The following is a 21,131-nucleotide window of genomic DNA, read 5'->3' on the forward strand; positions in this document are numbered from 1 at the left end:
AAAAAAAAAAAGAGGCAGCGTCTGAATTCATATCAAATTTATTGAAAAGGCACAAACCAATATATCATAGGCAATGTATTAAAGTACTAAATATTCTGTATTTTGTTTAAAATTTTAATAAATTGTGTTCAAAGGAAGGAAATGCTGTTTATCCAAATATTTCAAAAAAGGCCATTTTAGAGCTGTAATTGTAATAACAGAATACCATGATATTTTTCTCACAGTCATCAAATCAGAATCTAACATCGGCCTATTTGTAATCCCATTAAATTTGACTTTGAATGTAAAACGGTTTGCTCATCTCCAAGCTGCAAATAAACGAGGTAGCTGAACGTCTACAGCCACTGCAACACTTCCCCACATTCAATATGGCGGCAATATTTAAATTACGTACAACTCCGAGGTAAGGCAGACTCGATTTGATGTCTATGCTTGTCCTCATTCAAGCCAGCCAATCGCAGCTAAATTAGCATCGACATTAGCAAACTCACCCAGTCGCGCATTTTTATTTTGGGATTATATCCCCCGTTCTCATCCCCTGCTGATTTTTTTCATGGCAATTATTATCGGCGCACGTGTGTTTTTGGAATGTGGGACAGGAAAAAAAGTGCAAAATCTGAGCTGAAATTCCAACCCAGACGTTTTGATTGTGAGGCGGACATGAAGGCAACAGGCTCCAGTGTGCTGCCTCCTTTTCAAAATGTCCAATAAGGAATGGCATGATAAACTTTTTCCAGTGGAAATCGTCAAGAGATTTGCTGAAAAAAAAAGAAAAAAAATGTTTCTTATAATTGAGTCAAAACAAATAGGGTGCAAAGATGAACAGGGTGCAAAGGCGACGCTTACCAGCAGAGCTCGACCTTTTGTTTCGATGGGCAACAGGAAGCTTCCCACAGCGCAGAGCGCGCACGCTATGCCAAACGGACTCAGCGCCAGAATCACCGACCGAGACATGAGCACCTAAAATACACAAGATCAACGTCACACATGCAAGCTCAACACAACTACACAAACACACACACACACCTGTGCGACAAACGGAGCGATCATTCCTCCGATGCGACTGACGGACGTACAAAAGCCCATCCCCAGCGAACGTGATACGGTCGGATACACCTGAAAGACGAGCAAGCGGAAGCCCAACACTTCCTGACCTATCAGCACTTCCAAACAAACATTTTGAAATTCAGCTCCTGCTCAATATCGTCCGTACGTACGTACCTCGGCGGTGTAGATATAAACCACGGTGAAGTTCATGGAGACGACAGAGCGCAGCAGGAACAAAAGGAAGGTGAAGCCTAACCTGAAGGCGACGAGAAGAGATGAGAAGGTCTGAGAAGATGACAAGCAGGATGAGGAAAGTCCGGCAGGACGGTTCTTACATGGTGGTGCAGATGCTAAGCAACATGAAGAAGATGCCTGCCGCCAGCTGTATCACCATCAAACTCTTGCGCCGACCAAATATGTTGAGCAGGAAGATGTTGACTGGGATAACTGGGAAAACAGATGTTAAATGGTGAGGACATAGACCAGAGGTCTATAGTCTCTCTCCTGTGGATATGTAAACAAAATAAAAAAATAAATAAAAAAAAAAAATAGAGGAAATTTTTTTTGGGCATGTTTATTTTAATTTTTAGATAAAATATTCTTTAAATGACTTAAATAAATAATTACATTAAATTGGATAAATAAATAAAATGTCAGAGACTACATATTTAAGTTGTCAGAAAAAGAGAGAGAAAAAGTAAATGTCCAAAAAGTGACCACATAATGTCCAAAAAGCAAGTGTAAAAGCAGAAAATGACCTAAAAAATGTCCATGTAATTGCCAAAAATGTCAGAGAATTTAATTTAAAAAAAAAAAAGCAGAAAAGAAAATGTTACAAAATTAACCATAAAATGTCCAAAAAGAAAAGAAGCAAGGCAGAAAATGACCTTAAAATGTCTTTGGAACTGAAAAAATAAATAAATCAGAAAAAAAAAAAATGTTTACGGCAGAAAAGGCAACATTTACAAAGTAACTATAAAATGTCCAAACACAAAAGAAAAAAGCCAGAAAATTACCATAAAATGTCCACAAATTGCCAAAAATATCAGAAAATTTATAGCACAAAAGGCAGAATCAAAATGTCAAAAAATAGCCATAAAATGTCCAAAAAAGAAAAGGCAGATATTTTACATAATCTTTCCAAAAAATTGTCACGAATGTCATGAATTTGACAGAAAGGGAGAAAGTCTAAAAATTTATGAAAAATGTAGTAGCCTACAGAAAAATACCAGGAAAAAAAAACAGGAGACAAAAGCTAGAAGAAAATGAATTGGATGCTACATTATGGTGCAGTTCTAATTAGCTCTTGGGCCCTAAGTACATTAAACTAACATTAACACAGGTCATTACAATGTTCAAATATTTTGTGGCTCCAGACAGATTTTTCATTTATTTGGCCTAAAATGGCTCTTTTGACAGGACCCCATTCATAGATGGAACGAGGAAGCAGCGCAGATGTTTATTTGATTCCAGCGCGGGACTCACGTGAAACCTCCCCCAGGCAACTGATGAGGAGAGTCTGGTAGTCACTGTTTGCGAAGGGGACGCAGTAACACTGCCTGCCCTCAAGGCGGTGCTTGACCTGATGTGCATGGTCTCCGTCCGTCACGCACAGCAAGTTTTTCTCCAGAAGCTCCGAGCTGCTCAGAACCGAGCCGTAGTACGCGAAGGATGCCACAAACCTGACGGCATGGTTGGAAACGGGATGTGAGAAAAACGCTATTCACATTCTTTGCATGACCTTGCCGTGACACTTACCACGAGTACCAGAGGAGCAAGGACGTCGTCCTGAAGGTGGAATTGAACAGAATCCTCCAGCTGCCTCGCTCCTTCTAAAAGAGCAAAGAACCTGTCACAACCTTCACTGACCCAAAGTTCAAAATAATATATAAAGTTAGGTCTGTCAAAATGAAGTGGTGAGTCCTACCTGACTGTTTGAGCAATTATGAAAAACATATCTAAACTATGTGACAAGGTGCAAAAAAAAGAAAAAGAACTTAGTTGGGTTTTGTGCGCCCCTGAACGCACCACAACCGAGTCCACCAGACGACCAGGCGGCAGAGAAGCTTTGTTCATCTTAGCGATCCACTTGAGCGTGTCCATGGCAGCTGCCACGTTGCCTGCCGACACGTTGTAGCGAGCCGACTCGGGAATGAACTGCAGCGGGAAAAAGCAAAACTTTATCTTTCATTTGGACACAATGTCGTCACTGTGGATGTCGAAAGCCGACCTTGAAGAGGTAGAGGAGGATGATGCTGGGCGCCACGGAGATGCGGATCATCCACCTCCATCCCAGCGTGGGGACCACCAACATCCCCAGCGTGATGATCAGCATGGACCCGCTCATCCAGAAGATCTGAACACACAAACGCAGAGTGTCGAACCCAGGTGGCATCAAAAAGCAAAGCGGGGATTGTGCCAGGGACTCACGGCGGCCAGAGGCAGCAGGATGGCTCGATACTTGGCTGGGATGAACTCCGTCTTCAACACGAACCTGCACAGGACACACAATACGATAAGTCCTTGTTACATTCCAGACGAAATCATCCAAATAGAAGCTCGCATGCGCATCTGACCCTTGCGAGACTCCAGCCACGCCGCATCCCACCATGCTGCGCAGGAAGATAAACCACGTGTAGGACGGTGCGAAGGAGGTGAGAAGGGAGAAGTAGGCGCTCCACACGAAACCTCCGTAAACAACCTGGTGACATCCACACAAAACAATTTTCAAGTCTACTTGCACAACTTGGTTCTTGTGGAACTTCTCGCCAAAGAATTCACAACCTTCCAGCGGCCGTATTTGTCCGCCACGTATCCACTGAGGACGCCGCACACCATGAAGCCGAAAAACACCATCTTTCACAAATACAAAAACAAATGTGGACAAATTCAAAATACAAACAATTTTTTTTTCTAATTAATTTTGTTTAAAGTTTTTGTGTGATATCACTGATTGAAAATTTGCGCAGTGCATTTCATGGACCCTATACATTTGGTCTGGTACTCACGGAAGCCATTCTCCGATTGACTGACAAGTTTTCAGTTCAAAATGACCGTGACATATACGTAACGGCGTCACAAATATAACTTTAATAGTGAAAAGAGCAGTATTATATGCAGTGTATTTTTTCTAATGGAGGATTTGAGGTATTGTAAGAGCTCAATTCAAGTTTGTTGGAAAATCCCACCAAGATGGCGGCCATCTTGTCACATTGCTACATGATTGACGCTGATTGCAACTCACAGTGGACACAAGCGCCACTTGCCAGTCATTCAGATGCCACTCGCAGCGAATCTCGGGAGACACCACCGCCAGCAACATTATCTCCATCGCTTCCACAATCTAAACACACACACACACACACACACACACACAATCCAAAATGGTGCGTGCGCACATGCTGCTGACGTGTTTTGTTTGCGACGAATGATGCGGATGAAGTCGCCTTACATTAGAGCTTCCCATGATGACAAAGATCAAGACATGGAATCTACCAAATCCGATGCTCTCCACCGCATCCTCCACCGTGAACGTCTGCTCTGAAAACACAAAGCACACACTTTGATGCTTCGGATAACATTGAATAGAGATGATTACAAATGCTAAAGTCACCATTGCTATTGTTTTGCTTTTCTGTGTCCTGCCGCTCTGACAGTTCCACCTCCTGCAGATAGATGGCGCTGACCAGTTCGGTCTTGAGGCTTTCAGCCATTCTGGACGAGGAAAGCAAGAGAACAATGAAACAGTATATTGCGCTAGGCACACGCCAACACTCACCATGAAAAAATGAAGACACAGATAACATTTCAAAAAGATGTATAAGTATTTTTACATGGCCAGGATAAATATTATACAGTTAAGGATTGATACAAGTGCTTTTGTTAATCTGTTTTCTAGAGCCATTCACCTAGTGAGACAAACTTGTTAAGAACAATTTACTGTTGTCTGATATTTAAATGCTGCAGTTGTCACGGTGTAACTGATTTATATGATTACATTTTCACCCAAACAAATATTACAGTGGATTCATTATATTTGCGTGTGTGTGGCGCCCCCTGGGGAAAACTCCAGCACCCACACCTGCTTGAAGCCAAATTAAATAATAGTCATAATGGGGTATATGCCACGGAGGAGATGAGACTTCGGACTTCCAGGTTTCACACATCAGCGCTGTTTCCGGTTGCAGTTTGCGGCGTGTGGGCCACGTCCCAGTCCGTGCGCTTAAGCAGGACTTTCGACAGGCTTTGGACAACAGACAGACACACTTCAGTGTCTCAGTTATCCAAAGAATTTCAGACAGCTGAGACGCCCTGCACGCTCCGCCGATAGAGGAAGGGGTGCGAGTGTTGCAAAGCGGCCAGCAGTGGCCGGAAACGGCGCTGATGTGTGAAACTTGGAAGTCGGAATTCTCTGGCATCTATCCCATAATAATACTCAGATTTATATAAAGCGCTGCTTTCTCTTTTGCTTGCCTGCACTCTAAGCGCTTGCTGTAAATCTGTGCAGTTAAGAGTTAAGACCACAAACATTTTTCCTTTAACGACACAGTAGGCTATTTATAAAACTGTTGATTTTTTGTGCGCAGCCGGATGTTGAGTTTGTGTGCATGGGAGTTAACCAACATTTGATTTTTTAAATGTGCCAAAGATGTGATTTGACAGCCGAATTACGTACAACGTGTTTCTGATGCGCATAGGCTCTTTTGGGTTTCGGTTAGTACATTTTAGCAAACTAAATCTGACGAGCGAAAGTTAAAACATGCCGATTCCGGATTGGAAGCTTCAGGATCAACGCAAATACAAAAGTGACGATACCTGTTGGGTCCAAAATGAACAAACTTCAGAAAACGAGGGAGCCTCACAGCTGCAGGTTGTCCCAGTTCGACTCGGCGTCTTTTCTTCTTGCATCAACAAGCATCAGCTTCGACGCGCTCAGGTGAACGCGGAAGAAGCAGCCTCAGGTCTGCATTGGAAGGGGGAGGGGGAAGCATTCCACTGGTTAGACCAGGTGTACGGGAGCCGAGATTCGGGAACAAATGCCAAACCACTTTTTCACATGGCATTTTGTAAATGCATGTTATCTCATAAGATTTTACATTAAAAATGATTAGAAAACGCTTTAGAGGAATAACAACCATTGGGAATTGAATCCAGCATTTTTTTTTTCATGTTTTGGCACAGTAAGTGAGGAATACTAAATTTTTGCTAACTGGAAAGTACGTAAAGCAAGAGAAGTTACAAAAACAAATGGTTTAGGACATCTCTCTTCAACAATCTTCAAGCCCTGACTATTTTTGATGAGGTGTGAACAAAAATAAAGCACCTTGTCTTTTGCTCATGAAACAAACTCAACAGTTTAATCAATAGTAGCACCATGTGATTGCGTGTGACCACACCTCACAGCGTGACTGGCAGCTGAACAGTCCGATCAGAGTGTCTTGGGGGTGGGTCTTAAATATTTTATATATAGATATATTTAGTTTTCTCTTCAACATCAAATGTATACTCAGTTATGTTTCCTTTGCCATTGAAAAATACACTCTGGAAGCAAATCAAAGTCTGACATGATTTTCTATTTAGCGCTTTTAGCAACATGCTAACATTAGCAGCATGCTAACAGACTGAAAGCCTCAAACAATAAGGTCATGCGGAAACATTGCAGCGACAGACGTCAATATTGGCGAGGAGAGTCATCACAACATCAAAGCAACAATCAGCAGAGATGAACCAGTCTTGACTGAACCACACGACTTTTCCATCTCATCTGCCTGATGGCGTGTTTCAGTTTTGTTGGTTTACATTTTGGTTCGGCGGCGGTTTATGATGCGGACTGGTTTCCTCCACTGAGCCGAGCCGCCATGACATGAAAGATAGCAATTAGCACAGTTTTTTTTTTCCAATACAGCAGCGTGCAGCTAACATATATATACGGCAGCCAAACTCTACAGCACAAGTACGACCTTACGACAGTAGCCCGCTTGTCTCTTTTCTTCAACGTAAACACATTGACTAAAACATTTATCTCTTCATATATCAGAGATGGGCACTCGAGTCATCACCACTCTGACTCGACATGACGGAAGTCACTGCTTTCGTCACTTTTGACTTGACAAAAACAGACTTGTATTTGTGACATGACGTAAAACATTATGAGGTGCTTTATAGTCACACAAGTTAGTAAATCAAATATAAATTGGCCAACATACGATTTTCCTTGATCGGTTTTCTCATTTTATTAAGACCAGATACTGCAGGTCAGACTGCATTAAAGTTGCAGTTCATAGCCTCTGTCGCCCCCTATGCTGGAATTGTGCATTGCAACTACTAAGCTGTCGCTTTGATATGAGGCAAGCGATACCTAGCCCACACCCACATCCACACTGTGCGATTCAACAACATGTTAATTCTGCTTTGAAGGACAGCCAGTGTGGAGAAAAGATGGATTCATCGGAGGAGGTCATTATTGCAAAAATTATTTTCTGCTATAGAAACACCAGAGTTTATAATTAGCTTGGGAAAATATGTTATTTCTGCTCTATGGTTTTTAGTGCACCACCAGGCGGGCCAGTGCAGGAATATCGCCGGTTGGAAGAAAATATTTGTGGTGGAAAGGGACCGGGCCAGTCCATGAACAGCGGAAATCTGTGTATAATTGACGGCCATTGAAATGCATGAACCCCCCCACCCAATTTTTTTTTATAATAATTAAAAAAAAAAAACACCGATAGTCATCTACTCTAGGAGTGGCATGAATAAAAAATATTTTCTTTAAAAAAAAAAAAGCTTCACACTGCAACTTAATAAAGTGACTTGACTCTCAAGACAGACTTGCACATATGTGAATTGATCCCATCTCTGATATATATTATTACTATTATAATAAACATCTCAGTAGCAACCCCTACAATAATATTGTGCTCATTGGGATTTCTTGACACAACATAAAAATATTTGAATAGTGTTCCGGACTGGAAAGCACTTCCAGTCCAAAGGCCTCACTGATGGTTTTAAGACGGACATGTGGTCTCCCTGGCTGATGAGAGCGTGGAAGGCAAATGTGTGATTGATGACGACAGATTGACACTTAGCACCACAGAAGGTCAGGACGTGCATCACAATCCGGTCCGGAAGAGCCATCAGGACCCCCCCACCCCCCACCCCCCCCCCCCACCCACGCTGTAGTTCATCAATTTATGTTGACTTGATGTTTTGTGTGTGAGTGTGTGTGTGTGGGGGGGGGGGGGGGGGGGGTGGACGTCCACTCATGATAGCCAGAACGGAGAGACACTTTTGTGGGAAGACTCTGAAGATCTCCGGGATGAAAAAAGAAAATCTACTCCAAAAGATTTTGCATTTCCATTTCCCCTTGAAAAGATGAAAGATGAAATAATCACTTCAGGAAACATTACAGGGGCGACTGACCACAGTACAAATGGACACTGAGGATGACGGGTGGACACATGAAACCCTGTAAATTTCCGGAAGTTACGTTGATGGTTTGGGGATTGACTTGGTAACGGGTTAGAGCGGGTGTTCTAGTCAATCCTGATAAACTAGTCAAGCGGGGAAGGGCTCTAGGGGTAGCTGGTCACGGCTTGTTTCTGGGCCAGCCGGCGAAGTTCCTCTCGGATGGCCTTGATCAGGGAGGCCGAGCTGTGGGCAGAGGGCGAGGCGTCCTCGGGCAGATACTCGAGAGTCGGGGATGTGAGGAGGAGAGGCGGCGCCGACGGGTCCCGAAGCGAAGAGCTTGGCAATTGGAAAACCGGTGAGGACGAGAATTCGGGGAATGACAGCACCTGTCGTGGCCACAGGAAACAGAAAGTGGCTTACGGGTGGACATTTGGCGAGTGCTCAATCGATGGCGACGACACTCACGCTCTCCCTGCTGGCTGCGGGTCTGGACAGGTCGTGGTCCGAGTGTCGCTCATTCCAGCAAGAGCCGGTGGGTCCTGAGGTGCTGCGACCCACGCCGGGGTAGGCCCCGATCTGGCTGGACAAACCCACCTGGGTCAGGTGCTGGAGTTGCACGCCTGCTGAGCACAATACAGCGATGAAAGTCTCTCACGATTCCGTCATTGCTAATTTGGTTGCATAGTTTTCTGTACAGCACAACCAAAACAATTCACTCAAAAGGTCCCTAATAGGCACCTATTGGCTTATTTCTTTATTTCTGTCAAAGCACTCAAACGTGCAGTACCTGTGCTGCCTCCTACAGGTCTGGGTCTGGAGGAGGAGGGCAGCTGTTTGTACTGCCCCCTGCTGGAGTACAAGGGATCCTGCAGCTGCTCGCCGCTGGAAATGTAGCCTCCCGAACTCTGTCTGTGAGAAACAATAAAAATATCCTGGTTACAAGCTGTCGTGACAGCACCGGAGGGACGGAGAGGGGTGGGGTGGGGTATTTTGGCTTACCTCTGCAGATGACCTTGAGCTCCCAGGCCAGAGGTCGGAGAAACTCCCAGCTCAGCGTATCTCTGCAGTGACAAGAGCAAGTAGAAAAAGCCAGAAGGTGACAAGGGCAAGCTGTGGGGTGGCGGACTCACAGCGGAGAGGGGGCTGTGGGATGGCCCCACCGGATAAGACCCCCACTGCCTCCCGAAGGGTCCAGGGAGGGCCGGGCTTAGGCCTTGCGAGGATGGGGACACCAGAGCAAAGGCGTCATCCAGAAGGGAGTGCATTTGCTGCCGGGCCTCCTCGATGGAGGGCTGCGGTGGCATGTACGGGGGCGGGGCTGGTGCGGCGTCGGGATCAAACACCTCATCGGTGGGGGACGGGCTCCTGGGGTCTGGAGGCAGGTCCGGGTCCGACTGAAAAAGGAGACTCAGGTTCAATTTTAGGTCCAACATTGAAAATGAGACTTGTTGTCAATTGGCGAGGACGTGAGGAGACACAAATGAAGTTTTCACAGATATGGAATGTTTGTTTGATTGATACAAGTCCAGTTTTCCTTTCTCACCATGTAGGCCACATTGTTGAGTCCCGGGTACTTCCTGTAGGTGGCGCCCTGGTCCACCAGCAGGCGGTCCTGGTCCGTATCAGGAAGACTTCCCGGTCCCATTGGAGCCCGCCGTCCTCGGGGGGAGCGCCTGCCTCTGGATGGACAAAGCACAGCACATAGAGTGACATCAATCCCAGAGAAATGGACGCGAGACTTGGGCGTTACCTCCGCCGCTCGTCGGTGGGCGTTGGCGGGGACGGGGTGTCGCCCTGCAGGACGTAGCCCGTGTAGTCCATGTGGTCATGGGCCGAGCCGTAGAGACGCTGAGCCACCTCGGTCTGGACCGGTCCATCACCGAAGGCGTCCATGATATCGTCCATGGATGGAAACTCGCATTGTCCGTGTCTCTTGGCGCGTTGCCGGAGTTTACTCCTTTGCTGCTCCATCTCGGACTTGTATCGCAGCGCCACCTGGAGGACAGCTGTGGGAATAATGACTGCCTTCCTAGTCACATGTCATCCTGTCTCCTTGTCTTGCTGTCTCTGTCCGCATACTTTCCAACTTTCTGTCTCCATGTCTGTCCTCTTGTCTACCAATAAATGAAGACGGGGCTCACCTCAGTGCTGACTTTCTGCGAGAGGGACGGGCTGGGTTGCGCCGGCGTGCTGGGCCGTGGCTGCATGGCGATGAGCTGAACTTTGCCGGCCGGCCGGCGAGTGCCGTCCGATGAGCCGCGGGAAAGACGGTCTACGTGGTCAAAGATGGAAGATGATGACATTAGCTCATCTCCGACCGACGGAGCTACAAGAGGAAGAAAGAAGGTCCCAGGTCAAAAGAGGACCGTGCATTAAGTGCGCTACAAACAATTAAAAATTGTGAAGCCAGCAGTAGGCTAGCAAGCACTTATTTTTCGATGATCATGAGCCTCTGACCATTTTTGGGCGGCTTCCTATGCTGCTTGGCTTCCATGGGCGGGGCGGCTGGTCGAGTACTCTCCTCTGCTGATTCTCTGCCGCTTGATTGGTCGCTGCCAACCGAGTCTGCATCTGATTGGCTGGTCCTGTTGAGACACGCCATGTTAGTGTTTCACCTCCGAGGGGCAGAATGAAGGCCTAATTGAAAGGAGCATTGTGAGAATCCACCTATGTCGACCACTACTTTACTTTCAACCATCCATTCTCTATTGCACTTATTATTCAGGTCTGCTCAAATGTATCCCAGCTATCTTTTGGCGAGGCCAATCACTACCAGTCAATCACAGGGCACAGACAAACACCATTCATCCACCGTGCTGATCAAAGGAGCTCCGAAGTGAAGCCATATGAGAAAGTTCTGAGGGTGGGCGGCAGGTTTTGATCTCACGAGGGACTGACCTGCCACGGCGCCGCGCAGTTCTGCCGGTTTTGGTGGACGAGCCTTTGGATTTAGGAGTGTTGAGGTCCCCGCCGTCAGAGGGCGTGGCCTCTTTAGCAGGCGCCGGCAATGGTCCCGGCTCTTGGATCACCATGATGTCGTCTTTGCTGTGCTGGCCCAGGTGAAGTTTGGCAAAGTCGAAGCCTTTCACACTGGACGCTTGAAGCTGAGAGACAACGTGCGCCTTCAGGGAACGACAGGAAACAGGTGACATTGTTGATTTCTTACCTTCTGTCTCTGCTGGATGGTGTTGATGGCATCTGGCTGAAACTCCAACTTCTCAGAGCCACACAGCTTCCAGTAGAGCAGGATGATGATGAAGAGGGCCAGCAATACCGGCACAATCACTCCAACAATGAGCCAAATACTGCTGCTTTGGGTCTCAGACGGTGGGACCGACACAGTCTCCACGGCTGGGGACAGGAGAGAAACAAGTGAGGGACAAATGGAAAAAAAAAGCACTTTACTTTCTACTTGTTGATCAGATCATCCGCTCGTGTCTGTTTTCCAAATTGGTGACTCACGTTGGGCCAGCGGTCGCTGGATTTTGTGTCCCAGGACGATGGCGGCTCTCTGGAGGTCCAAGCTGTTCAGGGTTTCTGCCGTCTCCTCTGCCGGTATCCGCGTGCCTCCCGGGCCCTCGACAAAATATAAAACCTCAAGGGGGCGCTCCGGCCCGGACAACCGAGCCACCCGCACCACCTGAGACGGTCAAAAGAAGACATGGTTTATGATCGTCTCGGAATGAGGACAGCAAAAGCCTGTGTACCTGCAGACTGCTGTTGGCCGCAGCGGTGGCTCTCCTCCAGCGCCTCCTGCTGGACGCTCCGAGTCCTTCCTCCAGCAGCAAGGCCAAGCGTCGCTCCACATGAGCTTGAAAACTTCGCTCGGAAAAGATCTGATTTGGCACGCCTAGCAAGACTGAAAGTATCCAGAGGTTCCCGGTCAAGCCAAGTACATTTGTAAATGAGCGCATCAAAACAAAAGTGTTCTCACCTGTGCGGACCCACGTGGACCTCAGGTGATGGGAGGTGTTTAGCTCGGGATAATGAAACGCTGAAACAGAACAAAAGTCAGCTCAAGTCATCCTGATTTCCTGGCAAACAGACACGTGTGATTTTGCGTCCTACGTTCAGCGATCTGCAGGGCGGGAAAGCCGACATAGAAGCTAAACTCCACCAGGCTCAGCTTCCTCAGGTGCTGGCTGACCTCGAATCCCAGCAGGTAGCCTCGCCCGTCCCGCACTGCGAACACGATGTCAACAGGAAGCTTCTGGTCGGCCGCTGGCTTCACTGAGCTGAGTGTGATGTTCAGCAGCTGGACGGAAGACGAGGTGGGGAAAGGGATCGTTGAGTGCAGGTGGGAGGCAGTCGCACGAGTCACATGTAAGCCTTCAGTCTTAGTTTCAAGCTAGGCTCAAGTTACTGGGACAAAAATCATGCAAGCCGCCATTCAATTTCAAGTAAGTCCCAAGTCAAGTCATACAATCTTGCTCAGTCCCACTCCCAACAGATATTTGTGCATTGGCCACTTTGCACTTTCTCTCTGCAGTACTAACACATTTAAAGTCCAGTCTCCATAAACAAGTTTTTTCTTCTTCTAATCAATTAAATGCATGACCAAAGAGATTTCTAACATGGTTTTAACATGTATAAAATTCAAATAAAAAAATGTTAAAATTAGATTCATCCAACATATACTGCGATTTCTCACTACAAGAATATTTGTGTCGAGTTTCAAAAAGTGGTAAATCATATAATATAAATAATTTTGATCCCAATACAAACCCCTGGAGGATGTCACACACAATGTCCAAACATTTTGATTTCAATTCACCAAACATCACAAACTGTTTCCTTTCCTTTAGTGAACTCCTGAGCCCGTTCAAGGCCAAATGCTCCAATTTATTGATCAATATATCATGATTTATGGTATCAAATGCAAACACACCAGTGCTGTTTGATTGCTTGTCAGGTTTGAGCGCATGAAACAAAAAATAACTTTTCTTTCTAAAACACAACAAACGGCACACTAAGTTGAAAATGCAGATTTTCAAAAATAAGGCAAGACTTGTCAAGCCATGAAGTTCAAGACAAAGTCAAATCAAGTCTCACGAATATCCAGTGGAGCCTTTCAAAATTTTAGCCAAGCAAGTCCTAAATTCCGTGACTTATACTACATTCAGAATTATTATGCAAATGTATGTTTTATAATTTTAATGGTTTGAAACAAACCTATGTATGTAAATATAATGTATATCCCCAGATTAATAATTCTACATTTGATAAATTTTACAAAGTAATTGCCCGCTATTTGTGCCTAAAACCTGAAAAAAATGAATCCCTCCTACATATCAAAAACTGTAAGCCACTAGTGCTGCACAGTGAATGACGGTCAGTCATTTTATAATTTTTTTAAATCTGAGAAAAACATCATTTGCACAATCATTTAGAAGGCGGTGTACAGTAAGTCTGACTGGAGTCAAGTCATGTGACCCGAGCAGGCTTTCTCTGAAGTCATCGGACATAGGATACTCACCTGCACGCTGACGGCGCCCGACTCCAAAGAGCGTCGGCGAGTTTCGCCATACGCCATCATGAGGCCGCTTTCCACACGCTCACTGAAGTTGCAAATTCTGAAATCGACGTGGGCGGGAACGAACAGCAGCACCGTGTGCACCTGGTACCGGACGTCTGGTACGGTGTAGAGGGTGGACACGGCGGGAACCGGGCTCGAAAGACGCTGCGGTCGGCGGAGGGCATTGATGACAGAGATGGCGGTGTAGATCAACGGTCCGGATACGACACGGAAGGCAAAACTGGACGGAGTTCTCAAGAACTGGCGAAGAACAGAACTGTCAGTCGCTTGACAAGCTAGCTTGATGATGCAATATGTAAACAATATGGCTGAGTTCTATACATTCTTCAATGCGACTTGATTAATTAATGATAGATTATGTTAGTGGCTAATAGTTCTTGTTTGATGAAAAGCCTTTTCACACTGCACTTGGTTTTCTTGATGCTCGCCAACTTCTCTCCTATTGTGAATTCAAAATTTAAGTATAAATGAAATTTAATTAAATAAATAAAAAATATTTAGATTAATTATTATCATAGTATTTATTTTATAGTTATAATTTTTTTTAATTAAATTAAATTAATTCAGTTAAATATAAATATTATTGTGTACCTGAAGCTCCACAGAGCGGTTAAACTGTCTCCTCAAAAGCTCCCGCACCTGACTGAACCCAGCCACCGAGCCTCTGGCACCACCTGGAGACACCACACATTAGTCAGGTTTTGGTCAGCCAGACCATTGCTGAGGTCACATGACCCGCTGTGGGCGTACCTACTCTGACCAGGTACAACTCGGGCTTGGTGACATTGCACAGGTACTGTTTGCCAGGAGGGGTCCTTGCCGTGGTCACCGGGGGTGTTCGGGTCAAGCTGATGGCCGTCCTCTGGGTAGTGGAGCTTCTAGCGGTGGTCTTCCCCGGCTTTTCGGTGACCACTCTGGGACTGTCCGGTCTTTCGAGACGGGTGGGGGGTCCCGGTGGGGGCGGCGGGAGCACCCGACTGGTCATGTTGGATTTAAGAGGCGGTTTGCTTGGCCCAGAGACGTCTTTTACTTCTGGAGCAGAAAGGCCAACCGTCGGGGGATCCGACACACTGGTGAGGGACGGCCGAGGAGTGGGATCTGCCAGTGGATGCTCAGGCTCGCTCCGTGGAGGCGGAGCAGAACTCTGAGACGCCTGGGTCGGCACAGAGGGATGCCCAGGTCGGCTTTCGTTGTGGATTGATGTGGGCGGGACAAATGGTTCAGGGACGTGTACCCCGTGCTTCTCCTGGCCCTCCCGCTCTCGCAAAGGGGGGCGGAAACCCTCCTTCACCCGCTCCTTCGCCAAAAGGTTAGTGTAGTATTCCAAACTATTCATGTCGGGCAGCAGAAGCTCCGTCGGCTGCAGCGGCGCCAAGTCCTCGGGGTCATAGTCGTCATCCCAGGTAGGGAAGACATCTGGGTGGGCCTGGCGGGTGTGCGTGGGGACGCCGTGGACAGTGGACGAGGGCGAAAAGAGAACGCGCGAGTCCAGCGGCGGGGTAGGACGCCGGGGTAAGGCGCCGTCGTACGAGAGCGCCCAGTCGCCATCGTCATCATCGTAAGGCTGGCTGGGAAGTGGCGTGGCTAGGGCTAGGTCCTCGCCATCGGGAAGAACGAAGGACAGCGTCTCCAGGTAGTCTCCCGAAGCCCAGGCCTCCTCCAGGGAGTTGCTGGGCTCCCACGTTGACGGGGGGGCCAGGCTCGGACGGTTGTGGGGGGTGAGCGGCGGCGTCAGGCTGGGGGAAAGGAGGTCCGGTGGTTTGAGGAGCAGGTGGATCCCCTGAGCACCGGAATCCTCCGCTAGACTGCCACGGTTGCCAGGGTAATCGGACTCTGGGCTAGCTGCCGGAGGTCTGAGCGAAAGTGGGCGTGACCAAGTAGAAGGTGGGGACGAAGACCCTGAGGTTCTGTTCCAGTCTGGCCCACCTGAGACAAGCACATTTAATGTTCCGATTACAGTAAACCCGCGTTTATTTCAGGGTGTGACAATTTTTTGTGATAGTTTTCTCCTCCCAAACACTTTATACACATTTCAACTGATTAAAAGACACCTAAGAACACTTATCCAGTGGCTTTATGAACTATGTAAAGTTACGGCGTACCTCCAACAGGCGATGTGGACGTTGCCATGGAAACCAACGTCATGGTGACCAGCAAGAGGACAGTAAGGCTCCATTCAGAGGTTCGGGGTTCTATCCTGGTTTTGGGAGCCACTGGGGTGACCGGGTCCATGTTTGGATCTTTGTCTCGACCGCTGTGATCGAGTCAGAAGAACCTGAGGCACAAAAACGAATCTTACATTTCGCTCACCTGTTGACCTGTCTCCATTATCAGGATATCGATTATCTAGTCTGCGGTTGTCTTCCGTGACTGTCCGACATCAGATTTCCTCCAAAGACAATGCACTTATTCTTTCAAGTGTTTACATAAGCTGTCCCTCTGTTTGGATGCCTCGGGTCCAATTGCGGCCCACAGGACAATATTTTACTTCAAAAGATAATGTTAGTACAGCCCCCATCTTTTTTGTTGTGTCATTGCATTGGACGGTTTGTGTGTGTTTTTATTCAATAATTATCTATTTACATATTTCGTGATATCGCCCAGTCCTAACCTGAAGTGTCCCAAATTTATTTGTGGCCTCCAGTCTAATTTCAGGGAAAACTGGAAATTCTGTCACTCAAAAAGCAACTCAGAATGCAAGAAGTTCAATTGCTTCCAATATGTTGACTCCTCAGATTAAGTTATTGAGGATTCCAAATCATCAGGCACATTTGTCATGAAGCTGCAGTGCACTTATACTGTATTTCCCCCTCTTGTGCGCAAATGTGTTAATGACATCCTCAATGCAGTCAGAGATTAAACAAAAAAATCAAACAATCAATAAATCAATCCCGTTCAATTGCCTTCATGACGCCAAACAGCGTCGCTGGGAGCTCCAATTTAATCACTCAATCAATAAATCAATAAATCCACTCAACGGCTGTGTTAACTGGTTTGTCCTGCACGTACCGGTACCGGCGGCCTCTCTCACGTCGAATCTTCGCTCCTCGCGGCCCGCATTCCTTCCATCCTGATAGCGACACCGACTGCTTTTTCCCGGTTCCGATCCGATCAGGGTCCATTCGGCGTGACGTCGCCGGCCACCGCCGATGCTCGCTGCTGAAAGATGTCGAGGCCAGAAACGAGCCGAACCGAGCCCGCTTTGCATCTACCTGCCATCGTACACAAAATTTCCACGGCGACACGCCTCTCCCGGCTGCCTGCCGAGCCAGGTTACGGGAGGAAGAGGAAGAGGAGGAGGAGGAGGACGAGGACGAAGGAGGGAGGGAGGGAGGCGTTCGCAGTCCACGCCGGTTCCGACCAGCGTGCACACGCTCTAATTTTGTAACCCACTCGAACGCGACCGACCCGACGTGCGTTCACGGACCCGTCACGCGTGTGGGACAATCCAGTGTCCTTCTCGGACGCCCCCGCGCGGCGTGTCACCTTCGTTACAACCGAGCAGCGTTTCCTGCTAGTGATGACGTCACTACGACCCCTCGCTATTAAAGTCCGGTTTCCATGGTAACACCCTCAGCTGTTTGAGAGCCGCAGGTGCGCGGAATGTCTTTTTAAGTGACCTTGTCACGCCCGCACGTTTGACCTTCATGATGCCGCCGCTGTTGCTCGTCTGGGTTGTGCTGGCCGGATTTGGCGTCGTTTGTGGTGAGAAAGGAGTTGTCGCGTGTCGGTGTTACTGGTTTGATTGTACACTTTCTGTTGTTGACAGTAGAAGCGGTGCAACAGCAAACCCCAAGCAAGCACCATTCGGGGAATTTCTCAGGACACTACGGTAAACCGACTCATTTTGATCTCTTAACATACAAAGGTAGCTTAACTTGCGTATGTTTTTCAGTCACGAGTTGTCTCTGTAACTTGTAGCTTAGCTTTAATTACTCAAAATTTGAGTTATGAGCACGCTTCAGACATCTGGGGTGAAATCGTGACGGTTAAGCAGGAAATGAGAATACCGAAGGAACTGCTGTAAATCACAACTCGCACCTATGCTCACATGCGGACCAACTGGTCCAGTTCCTTTTTGTCACTAAGGAAGCCGCGCCCCTTAAAGGCGTTCATACAACACCACAGTTGTGGCTTGCCCACTCACCACTCTATACAAAGAGGTCTTTATTAAAATTCTTGATGTTTTATTAATTATACATTTTCATACAAAAGTGCTACTTTTATTTACGAACAAAATGTTTTTTGGTTTTTTTTGGGCAATGTAGGAAAATAGCTTTAATATGCGAGTAAATAAGCTTGGTTCAACTCATAAGTCAAGGCACCACTGTTTATGAATATGGCGAGGTTCCTTACTTTGGCTTGTGCGTGCGGTCAGAACTGGCAGGGGTTCGCTCGTTCGTGGCAGAACAAGAAGTGAAGACTCGCATCGTGGGAGGTCAGGAGACGTGGGCGCACTCATGGCCGTGGCAGGTGTCGCTGCGTTTCGCTGGCATGCCGGCATGCGGGGGCGCCATCCTCTCGCCCCTCTGGCTTATCTCGGCAGCGCACTGCTTCAAAAGGTGCCGGCCGCTGCTACCCACGACAACGACTACCACACTTTTGATATTTGCGTCTTCGCAGGTACAACAAAGCTTCCTTCTGGACCGCTGTGGCGGGAAAACACGACCTGGACAACCCTGATGAGGACGGACAGCAGGTGCTTCTAATTGATCTCTACAAGTAGCAGCTCCAATGTTAGCTTAGCTTTTGCATTAGCGCATCATTCAGATGGCAAAATTGGGGTTGGAAAAAGCGAAGTTGGGTTAGCAGTTTTTCCATTGCAGCAAACTGGGAGGTGTGCAAGTGTCAATAACCCCCACCCTGGGTGAGGGTAGTCGAGAAGGTTGTTAATGCAAATGTGTTCAGGTGGTGGGCGTGTCTGCAATTGTGAGCCATCACCGCTACAACTCCGGTACCAAAGAATTCGACGTGGCTCTGCTGAGGCTGGAGCAACCGCTCACCTTCGACCACTTTGTGCGACCCATCCACGTGTGGATGGCGCCGTTGCCCACGCTGGAGAAGTGCACTGTCACCGGCTGGGGGTCCACGCGGGAGAGTGAGTGCGGCTCTGCAAAAAAGTTCTGTCGGCGCCACCAGAACTCAAGCAGGTTTCCCCGCCCCGGCAGATGGGCCACGTGTGACCCGACTGCAGGAGGTAAATGTGACCATGATGACCTTTGACCTCTGCCAGAGCTACTACAAGAGCAGGATACGGGAACGCATGTTTTGTGCGGGACGAGAAGGGGGCGAAGTCGACGCATGTCAGGTGATCTCTCTCTGTCTGTGTGTGTGTGCGTGCGCGCGCGCGCCAGCCAGTGCGCGCGCGCGCCAGCCAGTGCGCGCGCGCGCGTGTGTGTGTGTGTGTGTGCGCGCGCGCGCGCCAGCCAGTGCGCGCGCGCGCGCGTGTGTGTTCGAGTGGTGACACGTGTGTGTGCGTGTGCGTTAGGGCGACTCTGGCGGTCCTCTGTCTTGCTATGACAGCGGCCGCTACCTTCTGGCGGGCGTGGTCAGTTGGGGAGTGGGCTGCGGTCGGGCCAGGAAACCTGGTGTGTACACCAAACTCCAAGGACACGCTGCGTGGATCGCAGACGTCATCGGTAAGAATTCTTTGCTTTGTCGTCATCGATTTGAGTTCCAACAGTCGTCTGTCGTCGTGCGTTTTAGACAACCAGGATGTGGCGTACGCAGCCAAGCCGGCACAAGGTACACTTTGATTTCCTGTTGACTTTCGTGGCTAAGCTGAAGTGAACGCTGTCCGGTGTGACGGCAGATGACCGATGCGGGAAGCGGCAGAAGCCCGTCTGCCAGAACCTTCGGGGTCCTGCCGGTCTTGGGGTTCTGGAGAACGGCGAGGCGAGGGCAGAGAACGTGACGGAGGCGTGTCCAGGGGCGTGGCCCTGGCAGGTCAGCCTCCAGGCAAATGCCATCCATTACTGCAGCGGGGTTCTGATCCACCGCCGCTGGGTTTTGGCCGCGCGACATTGCAAAGTCAGGTAAGATGACGAGCGCCAGAATGGGTCGCAATGTGTCCGGTGGCGCCACTTTGCTTCCGTGCAGCGCCGGAGAGGACGTGGCCGTCTTGGGAGGTCACGATCTCGGCTTGTCTCTGTCCCAAACCATCCCCGTGGACCGGGTCTTTGACCTGCCCCAGGAAGATGACTACCCTCCCAAAGATGACCTTTCGCTGCTGCGCCTCGCTGTTCCCGCCAGACTCGGTAGGATTAATAATCCCCTGACGGCTAACTTGAACCCGGACTTGAACGTGTCTCATTTGTAGGTGCCGGTGTGACGCCGATTTGTGTGCCTGAGGAGGACGAGGAACTGGACAACAGCTGGAGATGCTTCAGCGCCGGTTGGGGGGCCACATATGCCACGGGTAATGCCCATTGGGGGGGGGGGGATCAAGGATCAAATAATCTAATATTGGGGTCACTGACCTGAAAAGGGAGGAATCACTTTGGGGGAAAAAGATCCCATCATCTGTCTGACACCCACATGAATGCTCGTGACCTTAACGGCGTCCTCATCTCACCAGCCCCCCTCAACTCAGAGCGTCTGCGCCACGCCCGCGTTACGCTCGTAGAGCACGCCAAGTGCCAGGTCGGGTGGGGCCGGGGCCTTGTCGATGACTCCCATGTGTGCGCCGACCCGGTGGCCAGCGCCGCCTGTTTGGTAACTCCTCCCCTTTTGTCAACTTTACTTTGAAAAGCGGCTGAGCAGCTAAATTGTCACTTCCTGTTTCTGTGCAGGGCGACTCCGGAGCGCCGCTGTTCTGCCAGAAGCACAGCACCTACTTCCTGTTCGGATTGCTCACGTGGGGCAGTCGTCAATGCGACCCCAACAAACCGGCCATCTTTTCCAAAGTGGCTGATTACAACTCGTGGATTGAGGAGGTGATAGGCGACGTGTGACTGAACCACCGACCACGTGTGGATTTCGGTCATTGAAGGTCATTTCTCAATCCAAGACTTTTAACTTTTTTGCATTTCAAAGGCTTAAATGCTCTCAAAAGAGAAAATCAAGAACTTGAACAGAACCGTGAACCTCCGCACTGTGTATGACTTTGGACTGACATGTAAATAAATCACCCCAAAAC

At 48.4% G+C, this 21,131-nt stretch overlaps 3 protein-coding genes across 7 annotated transcripts; 1 reads left to right on the forward strand and 2 right to left on the reverse strand.

The window, feature by feature from the left end:
- Positions 1 to 20: 20 nt before the first annotated feature.
- On the reverse strand, positions 21 to 6,010 carry svopl (SVOP-like). The gene is made up of 16 exons (XM_086060107.1): positions 5,863 to 6,010; positions 4,661 to 4,761; positions 4,499 to 4,587; positions 4,292 to 4,390; positions 3,832 to 3,903; positions 3,624 to 3,748; positions 3,478 to 3,541; positions 3,278 to 3,403; positions 3,076 to 3,204; positions 2,806 to 2,879; positions 2,533 to 2,729; positions 1,383 to 1,494; positions 1,222 to 1,303; positions 1,027 to 1,116; positions 847 to 960; positions 21 to 758 (listed from the first exon to the last, which is right to left on the reverse strand). The coding sequence occupies exons 2-16, from the start codon at positions 4,758 to 4,760 to the stop codon at positions 747 to 749; spliced, it is 1,485 nt and encodes a 494-aa protein (XP_085916233.1). The 5' UTR covers position 4,761; positions 5,863 to 6,010; the 3' UTR covers positions 21 to 746.
- Positions 6,011 to 8,282: 2,272 nt separating this feature from the next.
- LOC147159745 (UPF0606 protein KIAA1549) lies at positions 8,283 to 17,510 on the reverse strand. Of its 3 annotated transcripts, none has more exons than XM_086060099.1 (20): positions 17,003 to 17,510; positions 16,096 to 16,268; positions 14,744 to 15,919; positions 14,585 to 14,667; positions 13,934 to 14,233; positions 12,526 to 12,712; positions 12,392 to 12,451; positions 12,165 to 12,316; positions 11,920 to 12,097; positions 11,624 to 11,808; positions 11,356 to 11,561; positions 10,915 to 11,042; positions 10,599 to 10,729; positions 10,208 to 10,452; positions 10,001 to 10,136; positions 9,588 to 9,851; positions 9,457 to 9,518; positions 9,245 to 9,366; positions 8,923 to 9,080; positions 8,283 to 8,843 (listed from the first exon to the last, which is right to left on the reverse strand). In XM_086060099.1, exons 2-20 carry the CDS (start codon positions 16,223 to 16,225, stop codon positions 8,622 to 8,624), a joined length of 4,125 nt encoding a protein of 1,374 aa, XP_085916225.1. In that variant the 5' UTR covers positions 16,226 to 16,268; positions 17,003 to 17,510; the 3' UTR covers positions 8,283 to 8,621. The 3 variants fall into 3 exon arrangements, with proteins under 3 accessions (XP_085916225.1, XP_085916223.1, XP_085916224.1); XM_086060097.1 differs by having other exon boundaries at positions 8,284 to 8,843; positions 10,599 to 10,783; positions 17,003 to 17,509; XM_086060098.1 differs by having other exon boundaries at positions 8,285 to 8,843; positions 8,923 to 9,077; positions 10,599 to 10,783; positions 17,003 to 17,508.
- ovch1 (ovochymase 1) lies at positions 17,326 to 21,128 on the forward strand. Of its 3 annotated transcripts, XM_086060104.1 has the most exons (13): positions 17,326 to 17,698; positions 17,763 to 17,825; positions 18,372 to 18,555; positions 18,617 to 18,692; positions 18,902 to 19,091; positions 19,162 to 19,301; positions 19,482 to 19,632; positions 19,700 to 19,738; positions 19,806 to 20,028; positions 20,093 to 20,250; positions 20,313 to 20,411; positions 20,571 to 20,707; positions 20,785 to 21,128. In XM_086060104.1, the coding sequence occupies exons 1-13, from the start codon at positions 17,641 to 17,643 to the stop codon at positions 20,944 to 20,946; spliced, it is 1,680 nt and encodes a 559-aa protein (XP_085916230.1). In that variant the 5' UTR covers positions 17,326 to 17,640; the 3' UTR covers positions 20,947 to 21,128. The 3 variants fall into 3 exon arrangements, with proteins under 3 accessions (XP_085916230.1, XP_085916231.1, XP_085916232.1); XM_086060105.1 differs by lacking the exon at positions 18,372 to 18,555 and having other exon boundaries at positions 17,326 to 17,825; XM_086060106.1 differs by lacking the exons at positions 17,763 to 17,825; positions 18,372 to 18,555 and having other exon boundaries at positions 17,326 to 17,557.
- Positions 21,129 to 21,131: the final 3 nt, after the last annotated feature.

This window comes from Leptonotus elevatus, chromosome 17, assembly GCF_054856555.1.
Source record: "Leptonotus elevatus isolate MCC_2025b chromosome 17, RoL_Lele_1.0, whole genome shotgun sequence".
In the NCBI taxonomy this organism is placed as follows: Eukaryota; Metazoa; Chordata; class Actinopteri; order Syngnathiformes; family Syngnathidae; genus Leptonotus; species Leptonotus elevatus.

Coding starts and splice junctions, on each gene's coding strand:
- svopl (XM_086060107.1), bottom strand. CDS start 4,760: ATGGCTGAAAGCCTCAAGACCGAACTGGTCAGCGCCATCTATCTGCAG. Junction 3,904..4,291: donor AAGTGGCGCTTGTGTCCACT/GTGAGTTGCAAT, acceptor TATTTGTGAAAG/ATGGTGTTTTTCGGCTTCAT. Junction 3,749..3,831: donor ACAAATACGGCCGCTGGAAG/GTTGTGAATTCT, acceptor GGATGTCACCAG/GTTGTTTACGGAGGTTTCGT.
- LOC147159745 (XM_086060097.1), bottom strand. CDS start 16,225: ATGGACCCGGTCACCCCAGTGGCTCCCAAAACCAGGATAGAACCCCGA. Junction 11,562..11,623: donor CCATCCAGCAGAGACAGAAG/GTAAGAAATCAA, acceptor GTTGTCTCTCAG/CTTCAAGCGTCCAGTGTGAA. Junction 9,519..9,587: donor CCCACAGCCCCCTCTCCGCT/GTGAGTCCGCCA, acceptor TTGTCACTGCAG/AGATACGCTGAGCTGGGAGT.
- ovch1 (XM_086060104.1), top strand. CDS start 17,641: ATGATGCCGCCGCTGTTGCTCGTCTGGGTTGTGCTGGCCGGATTTGGC. Junction 18,693..18,901: donor CTGATGAGGACGGACAGCAG/GTGCTTCTAATT, acceptor AAATGTGTTCAG/GTGGTGGGCGTGTCTGCAAT. Junction 20,029..20,092: donor GCGCGACATTGCAAAGTCAG/GTAAGATGACGA, acceptor GCTTCCGTGCAG/CGCCGGAGAGGACGTGGCCG.